The sequence below is a fragment of the Lagopus muta genome, chromosome 34 (assembly GCF_023343835.1).
Source record: "Lagopus muta isolate bLagMut1 chromosome 34, bLagMut1 primary, whole genome shotgun sequence".
Lineage (NCBI taxonomy): Eukaryota > Metazoa > Chordata > Aves > Galliformes > Phasianidae > Lagopus > Lagopus muta.
The window spans coordinates 503376-512621 of record NC_064466.1 but is presented as its reverse complement, the minus strand read 5'-3'; the positions used below and the strand labels follow the sequence as shown (position 1 = coordinate 512621).

General features: G+C 59.3%; 1 protein-coding gene across 1 annotated transcript in view; it reads right to left on the bottom strand.

Moving 5' to 3' along the window:
* Positions 1-965: 965 nt before the first annotated feature.
* WIZ (WIZ zinc finger) overlaps positions 966-9246 on the bottom strand; it is a 50868-nt gene continuing 42587 nt past the window's right edge. The window contains 7 exon segments of the mRNA XM_048930075.1: positions 966-1985; positions 2728-2920; positions 3228-3659; positions 4387-4911; positions 5879-6415; positions 7763-8147; positions 8149-8270. Of these exon segments, the coding sequence (XP_048786032.1) occupies positions 1829-1985; positions 2728-2920; positions 3228-3659; positions 4387-4911; positions 5879-6415; positions 7763-8147; positions 8149-8270 (2351 nt within the window). The 3' untranslated portion in view covers positions 966-1828.

The following is a 9246-nucleotide window of genomic DNA, read 5'->3' as shown; positions in this document are numbered from 1 at the left end:
CCCCGCCGCGCTCATTGGTCCGGCCTCCGGGCGGCCGGAGGAGGTCATTGGTCGCGTCTCCACCTCCCGCGGGGCGGTCCCGCCGAGGATTGGAGAATGCGGGTGCCAATCGTCGGCTTTCCCGATGGACCCTGAGGGAACGTTCGTTGATTGGTCAGCTGGCAGAGAGGCGGTGCCGCCGCCGTTCTCTACTCTGATTGGCCAACCGGGGGTGGTGGGAGGGCTGAGCGCTGCCTCCACCAATCGCGTGGCAGAAGGGCCCAGAGCCGCCGGCAACTCCCCCACCGCGCAGGTGCGACTCTTGGCCACGCCCCTTCCTTAGCACCGCGCGTCGCCATTGGCTGAGGGCCGCGGGGCTCCGCCCCCGGCGGGGAATGAGCGCGCCGAAACCGCGCCAGTTCGGTGCCGGAACCCCGGGGCGCGGCCGCGTCCGACCCCACGTCCCCACGGCACGGCCTCCCCCCGACCTCCATCTCCCCACGGAAAAGCCTCACCGTGCCCCCAGTGCCGCTGTGTCGTTGCACACGGCCATGTCGTGATGTCCCCATCCCGACATCTCCCACGCCTTGTGACGCTGCCTCCTCTCGACCCGTGTCCCTCCGCCACAGGACGCGGCCACCCTGACGTCCCCATCCCGACCCTGGTGTCCCCATGCCCGGGGTCACGGCCACGCTTTGTCCTGAATGTCCCCCCCGACACGGCCTCACCCTGACCCCAACATCCCAAGCTCTGGGTCGTGCCCTCACCCTGACCCTGTGTGCCCCCCATCCTGACCCCACACCACACCATCAGCCGTGGCCCCACGTCCCCTTTATGATGCTCCCAAGCCCTGACTCACAGCCATGTCCTCACCCCGCTGTTCCCAGCCCTGTGGGCTCCCACCACCCCTCTGGCCCCAAAACCAACCTCATTCCCCCCCAAAATCCCCCGTGAAGACCCCCATGCACTCACACAGCCCCCCGGGGGTTGTTTCCAGAAGTTTAATCTAATGTACATATTCCCAGGTACATTAATAACCAGAATATGCCCAATGAAAAAAGTTAAAAGGTAAATTCCCTCCGAGCCGTGCTGGGCTCGGGACTTCGAAATAAAAATGAATGCTCCTTAAATTTTCTACACAAAACTAGAGTTAAAAAAGTCGAAGGTCTATGCAGCTAGACAAGGGAGGGGAAAAAAACAAAACAACAAAAAAAAACAAACAAAAATATAGCAACAGTGAGGAGGAGCGGGGGGAGGAGGGGGACGTGCGGCTCCGCAGATCCCCCCCCCCCCAGGACCCCCCCAGCATCACCGCAGCCCACGGTCCCATTGGAAATCGGGGGTCGGGGGGGTGGTGACGGGGAGCCAAGTGTTTTCCTTTGGGAAGGGGGAGCGGGGCAACATGCAACCCCGGAGCAACGGGCTCCGACAGCGCCGGGAACCACGGGCGGCGCTGCCTGCAGGGATCGAATATACAGCAACTCTCGGGCCATAGACAAACGCACGGCGCTCGCTCCCCGCGTCCCTGAACCGGTGGAAGCCAACGCAGCTCCCGCCTCTTTGGGCTGAACCGGACCCGCGGTGTCGGGAGGGGGGGGGGGGCACATATGGTGCCACCGCTGTCCCCTGCCCCGTCCTCGAGTGCCACCCCCCCCCCCCCGGGGAGAGAGGACCGGGGGGGGGTTTTGATCCTTGTAGTGCTTGCGGCCGGGTGCCCCCCATCCAGCCCGGCGTTGGGGTAGTTGGGGGGGGGTGGGCTGAGGTTGCTCCGTGGGGGAGGCGCAGGCACGGGGTGGGGGGGCAGAGGGTGCCCCGGTTCGGCTCCGTTGCCCTGGGTTGGGGGGCTCCGTTACTGAGCCTCGGCCACGGCGGGGGGCTCGGGGGCCGGGGCGTCCCCCCGCAGGGGGTCTGCTTTGGAGAAATTCATTTCCAGGATGTGTCGCTGGAGGTGTCGCACCCACTCCTCCTGGATGGAGAGGGGGCCCTGGAACTCCACCTCACAGAACCTGCGGGGACACGGCGGCAGCGGGTCAGTCCAAGGCTCCTTTAGCGGCCCAGAGGCTGTGGGGAGGGGGGAAAGGGGGGGGGGAAAGCAGGGAGGAAGGGGTCCCAGTGCCCCAGGTGCAGCGCTGAAGGGTGGAGTGCCCACGAACAAAGAGCTCAGAGGTTTGGGAGCTGAGGGAAACACAAAGGGAAGCCAAATGGGAGCCCAATGAGGAACCCAACAGGAATCCAAGGGGAAGCCAAAGGAAGCCCAAAAAGACAACCCAAAGGGAACCCAAAGCAGAGCCCACCTGGAAGCGAAAGGGAAAACCCCAAAGGGAACATCAAGAAAAGCCAAAAGAAGCCTCAAAGGAAACCCAACAGGGAACCCAAAGAGAGCCCTCAAAGGAAACCCAGAGAGAGACCAAAGGGGAGCCCAACAGAAACCAAAAGGGAGCCCTGGAGAAAGCCTACAGAAAACCCCAAAAAGAGACCAAAAGGGGAGCCCAAAGGAAACCCAAAAGAGACCCAGAGGGAGCGCTCCAATGGGAGCCCAAAGGAAACTCAAAGGAAGCCAAAGGGGAGCCTCAAAGAAAGCCAAATAGAGCCTGAAGGAAACGAAAAGGCTGCCTCCAAAGGGAAGCCCACAAAAGGAAGCCGAAGCAAACCCAGAGGGCACCCAAAGGGGAACCTGAAAGAAAGCCACAAGGAGCCCCAAGGGAGCCCAAAAGTTAAGCCTAAGGGGCCCAAAAGGGGATGGCCTACCTGCACTTGAGGGTGTAGATGTTACCCACAAACTTCACCAGGGAGGTCTGCGGCGGGCGGGGGACCAGCGAGGGCACCGGCCTCATCCTGGGTGGGGGCTGGCGGGTCTCCTCCATCTTCTGCTGGAAGTCGGCCCCCTCCTCCTCCCGGTGCAGGGAGGGGTCCAGGGGCCTTGCCTGCCTCCGCTCAAACTCTAGGGGGGGAATAATGGAAGCGAAACAGGGCATCAAGGGGGGAAGGGGGAACCCTGCCGTGGTGCTGAGGGCTGCGAGAGATGGCACAGCCTCTCTGCTTTGGAGCAACAGCTCCTGATGACAGGAGGGGCTCCCCCTCCTTGCGGATCCGTGTCCCAACAGCTCCAACCTCCCGAGGGATCCCAGCGGCCCCAACCCCCACGGGAACCACATCCCAACGGCTGCCGCCACCAGGAGATCCGAGGGAACCAGGTCCCAACCAGTCCCCCCTCCCGACAGCTGCATCCCCCCCCCATCCCAACTCACTGTGGAAATTGGAGCGCTGATGCTCTTCCATCTTCACCAGCGAGAGCGGCGAGGTGACCACAGGCCGCTCCCCGGTGCCGTCCAGGATCTTGCAGGGCTCTCCGTGCGCCAGCTCCGCCGCCAGCCCTTTGCTCAGCAGCGCCATGCCGCCGTGCTGCAGGCTCAGCGGAACCCTCCGCGCTCCGTCGTGATCTCGGGCGTGCGACGAATTCCGGAATTTCTTAGTGAAGGGTCGGCCGCCCTGGATGTAGCTGCGATACGCGCCGGCTTTCTGCGGCCGGTGCCGGATCCATTCGCTGAGCGTCTCGATGGGCGAGCCGTTGACGCACCACTCGGTGACGCCGAACTGCCGCAGGTGCGCCCGCGCGTGGCTGGCCAGAGCCTTGCGGTTCTCGAAGTAGAGGCCGCAGAGCTCGCAGCACGCTTCGGTGGCTGGGGGAGCGGGGGGCAGGCGGTGAGCGAGGGGCTGAGACGTGCCCCGTCCCCCCCACCGCCACCCCTGGGTGGGAATCCGCCCCCTCCCGGCATATGGCGAGCGGCGGTGAGCTCTGAGGTGGTCCCTGGCAGGAGGTCAAGGCTCCAAGAAGGGGGATCCATCTCTAAGTGGGATGGGGGGCGGTGGACGCTCCCCAAATCTCTGCTCCTTATCAGAGATATCACAGCAAAAAGACGGAGTCCAATATCCAAGCATGGTGCCCCATGGATGGTGGGACTGCGGCCAACACAACACCATGGCTGATATGTGGCCATGGCCAACGCAACAACTTGGCCAACATGTGGCCATGGCCAACACGTGGCCATGGCCAACACAACAACTTGGCCAACATGTGGCCATGGCCAACACAGCACCATGGCCAACACGTGGCCATAGACAATGCAACAACTTGGCCGACACAACAACATGGCTCACACGTGGCCACAGCCAACGCAACACCATGGCTGACACGTGGCCATGGCCAACACCATGGCCAACAGCATGGCTGACACATGGCTATGGCAACGCAACACCATGGCCAACATGTGCCCATGGTCAACACAACTTGGCCAATGCATGACCACAGCTGATGGTGGCCACGGCCAATGCATGCCAACCCTCCAGCCCCTCCCCGCAGCCTCCAGGAACCTGGACAAGCCGCACCACGTGCCTCCCCACACTTACATGTGTGCGTGGGCTTGTCGTGCACGGACTTGGTTTTGAAGGGCAGCTCGGTCTGGATGTAGGCCTTGTGCTTCACCTCGGGGTGGGGACCCAGGCGGTCGTCCTGCAGCGGCCGTTTGGTGGCCAGCGGTGTCAGGAAGGCGCCGTGGGGCTTGGCGGTGAGCGGCGACAGCGAGAGCTCGCGGCCGATGCTGGAGCCGCCGGGTTTCCCCGTCCTCCCGCCCAGTGGAGGCAGGGCCATGGCCTGCAGCACTTTTCCAGAGGGCTTGGGGTCCATCCCCTCCTCCCCAAAGCCTTTGGGGGTTTCGATGATGGAGGTGTGGGGCTCCTTCTTGATGACGCAGGGCTTCGATTTCTTCTTGAGGATCTCGCGCAGCGTGTCGATGGGGGAGCCGTTCACCGACCACTCCGTCACCCCCATCTGGCGCAGGTGGGAGCGCGCGTGGCTCGACAGACCCTTGCGGTTCTCAAAGAACTCCCCGCAGAACTCACAGCGGATGTCCCGCACCGGGTCGGCTCGGGAGGCTGCAGGGAGAGAGCTGGCGTCAGGGGGAGCGGGTCTGAGCCCACCTGCCCCCATATCCCACAGCACAACCCACAGAAGACGATCCACGAGCAGATCCCACAGCACCGTGCTTCCAGCTGACCCCAAAGTACCCAAAGAGATCAGAACCCATCAGAGAGCTCTTGGGTTGGAGGGATCTTTAGAGATCATAGAGCCATAGAAGGGGTTGGGTTGGAAGGGTCTTTGAAGATCATAGGGCCATAGAAGGGGTTGGGTTGGAAGGGTCCTTAAAGATCATAGAGCCTTAGAAGGGGTTGGGTTGGAAGGGTCCTTAAAGATCATAGAGCCTTAGAATGGGTTGGGTTGGAAGGGTCCTTGAAGATAATAGAGCATTAGAAGGAATTGGGTTGGAAGGGTCCTTGAAAATAATAGAGCCATAGAATGGGTTGGAAGGGTCCTTTAAGATCATAGAGGCTTAGAAGGAATTGGGTTGGAAGGGTCCTTGAAAATAATAGAGCCATAGAATGGGTTGGAGGGGTCTTTAAAGACCATAGGGCCATAGAAGGGGTTGGGTTGGAAGGGTCCTTAAAGATCATAGAGCCTTAGAATGGGTTGGGTTGGAAGGGTCCTTGAAGATCATAGAGCCTTAGAAGGGGTTGGGTTGGAAGGGTCTTTGAGGATCATAGAAACACAGAACCCTGGAACGGGTCGAATTGGAATGGTCCTCAAACATCAGAGAACCATAGAAAGGGCTGGGTTGGAAGGGATCTTACAGATCTTAGAGCCATGCAATGATAGAAGGGATTGGCCTGGAAAGGACCTTGAAGATCAATGAATGATAAGAAGGGGGTGGGTTGGAAGGATCTGTGAAAATCGCCATGGAATGGGCTGGAAGGGACCTTGGATCCCACATCCCCCTCCCCAGCACGGCGTGTGCCCGACCCCCACCAGCCCACAGGAGGGGGAAGGTGACAGCCACGCACTTACAGAGGTTCAAGGGTGACATCTCCTCCAGCGGCGGCCAAGCCTGGTCGGAGGGATGGGGCTCCCCGTGGAGACCCCCCGTCATCATCTCACGCTTGATCTCCACTCTCATCTGGTCGTGTTTGAGCTTCTTCTGCAAGGAGGGAGGAGAGAGGCCTGGAAACATCTTCCGGGCAGTGGGAGGCGGGGACGAGGTAGGAGAGTGGCCCAGGGGACTGCCGGGCTGCTGGACCTTCTTGGGCAGAGTCGGGATGTGGAGCTCGCCGGGACCCCGCGGCTCCAGGGGTCCCATGGCCGCCAGGAGGGTCTTGGCCATGGCTTTGTGCCCGGGGCCCATGGGGTTGGAAGCTCCGCTCCGAGGGTGAGTTCGGCGCTTGAGGATCTCGCGCAGCGTGTCGATGGGGGAGCCGTTGACGTACCACTCCGTCACCCCCATCTGGCGCAGGTGGGAGCGCGCGTGGCTCGACAGACCCTTGCGGTTCTCAAAGAACTCCCCGCAGAACTCACAGCGGATGTCCCGCACCGGCTCCCCCCCGGCGGCTGCAGAGGAGGTAAAAAAAACAGAGAGAACTGTGGTTACTGGGGATGCAAAGGTGGAGTTTGGTGGTGCCAAGGAGCCGAAGGCGTGCGAAGCCAACGAAGTCCATCCTCAGTGGGAGGCAAAGAGTGGGGCTGAGCCCAAAGCAGGCACCGCACAGAGCCCGTCCTCAGTGGGACTGGAAAATGAACTCAAAGATGTGCATCCAACAAAGCCAGTCCTCAGCGGGACTCCAAAATGAGCAGGGCTGAACTCAGATACCAACCCAACAACAAAACCAATCCTCAGCGGAGCTCTGAAGGGAACAGGAACCCAACCCAAAGATGTGAGCAGCGACAAAGCAGGTCCTTAGGGGGATTCCAAAGGAAGCGGGGCTGAAACCAGATCTGCACACCCAAAGCCAGTCCTCATGGGGACTGAGAAGCAAAATGGACTGAAACCAAAGCACTGCGCAATGAAATCCATCCTCAGTGGGACCCAAAGGGAAGAGGACTGAACCCAAAGCTCTGTGCCCAATGGAATCCATCCTCAGTGGGACCCAAAGGGAAGAGGACTGAACCCAAAGCTCTGTGCCCAATGGAATCCATCCTCAGTGGGACCCAAAGGGAAGAGGACTGAAGAACTTCTTTCCTGCCAGGGTGACGGAGCTCTGGAACAGGCTGCTCAGGGAGGTTGTGGAGCCTCTTCTGGAGATACTCAAGACCCACCTGGATGCTTTTCTGCTCCACCTGGGACCCTGCTTTAGCAGAGGGTTGGTCTCAATGATCTCCAGAGGTCCCATCCAACCCCCACAGTTCAGTGTTTCTGCCAAAGGCAGCCATGGAGGCGTCACAGGCACAGAACATTTTGCTCAGGACAAGCACCATGTTAGCCAAGATGGAGCAGGTCCTACAGCCCCACAGCTCTAAGAAGAGCTGGGAGAAATCCTGCAGGGCAAACAAATCCCTTTGAGCTGCCCAAGGAACGTGGGGCACAAAGAGCTGACTGCTGCAGTAAAACTACTCTGGTGCCACGATATGAGAACAAGACCCCAACAGAGCTTAGGGACAAAGAGGGATGCAAATGGAAGCGTTTGGCTGGGGCTGAGAGCAGGACTGGGAGGCGACAAGAGGAGCTCGGAGGGTAAAGAACCAGGTGAAATCACACCAGGGAGGACTTTCCCCTCCGGCTGCTGCGTCCTGGAGCCATAATGGCCATCAAAACTGCTTCTTCCACACCGAGCTCACCCCACAAAGCACAGAGCTGTAGCCTCACCAGGAGTACCCAGGGATTCCTCTCATCCCCAGCCCCAAAACTTAATGGGAAACACGATTGGCAAAAGAAAAAAAAAGAAAGAGAGAGAGACTCACTCAAATTGAGAGGTCCTTCCTCATCTGCCTGTGGCCACTGCGCCTTTGGGGAGCTCTGCAGAGGGCTGAGCGACAGCTTCGAGCTCTTCTCCTCGGGGTTTTTTGGAGAGGGGGACCCAGAGAGCACGGGGGGCACCTTCTTGAGGATGGGGGATCCGGGCTGCGAGAGGCTCTTGGAGAATCCTGGCGGGGATTTGATGGCTTTGTTGATGGGGCCATCCAGCGATCGCTCACCGCCTTTGCCGAGCGCCAGCAGCGCGGGACGCGGGGAACCGGCGATGCCGTCCTTGGGAGAGGCAGATTTTTTGCCGAGGGTGGGAGAAACCATGGGGTGGCCATCGGGTTTGCCCTTCTGCTTCATCAGTTCGTAGAGCAAATCGATGGGGGGCCCCGCTGCTCTCCGACTCGGCCACGCCGAGCTGCCGCAGGTGGGAGCGCGCGTGGCTGGAGAGCCCTTTGCGGGTTTCGAAGCAGGCGCCGCACACCTCGCACGTCGTCAGGTTCTGGGCTGAAATCGGAGGAGGAAAACAAACAGAGAGCGAATCAGGACGCGGAACGGGAAGCTCGTCAGTTTCACGGCCCATCCCCAGAGGCGCCCACCCACTGCAGGCTCTGAGGAACCTTCTGACCCAACTCCTCTATCGTATTCTGGTTCTGTGGTCTGCAAGGACCCTTCCAACCCAACCATTCTACCATTCTGAAAACCACAGAACCACAGGATGATAGAATGGTTGGGTTGGAAGGGTCCTTGAAGACCACAGAACCACAGAATGGTAAAATGGTTGGCTTGGAAGGGTTCTTGAAGACCACAGAACCACAGAATGGTAGATTGATTCGGATGGAACGGTCCTTGAAGACCACAGAATGGTAGAATGGTTGGGTTGGAAGGGTCCTTGAAGACCACAGAACCACAGAATGGTAGATTGGTTTGGATGGAATGGTTCTTGAAGACCACAGAATGGTAGATTGGTTGGCTTGGAAGGGTCCTTGAAGACTACAGAACCACAGAATGATAGAAGACTTGGGTTGGAAGGGTCCTTAAAGACCACAGAACCACAGAATGGTAGATTGGTTCGGTTGGAAGGGTCCTTGAAGACCACAGAACGGTAGAATGGTTGGGTTGGAAGGGTCCTTGCGGTTCTGCTGTCAACCATTCTACAATTCCGTGGTCTTCAAGGACCCTTCCAACCGAACCAATCTACCATTCTGTGGTTCTGTGGTCTTTAAGGACCCTTCCAACCCAACTCTTCTATCGTTCTGTGGTTCTATAGTTTTCAAGAACCCTTCCAACCCAACCATTCTACCATTCTGTGGTCTTCAAGGACCCTTCCAACCCAAACGCAACCCATTCTATGATTCCGTGATCTTTCAGGATCCTTCCAACCCAAATCCAACCCATTCCACGTGATCCTTCAGGATCCTTCCAAGCCAAGTCCAATCCATTCTACGATTCTGTGATCTTTCAAGACCTTTCCAACCAATGA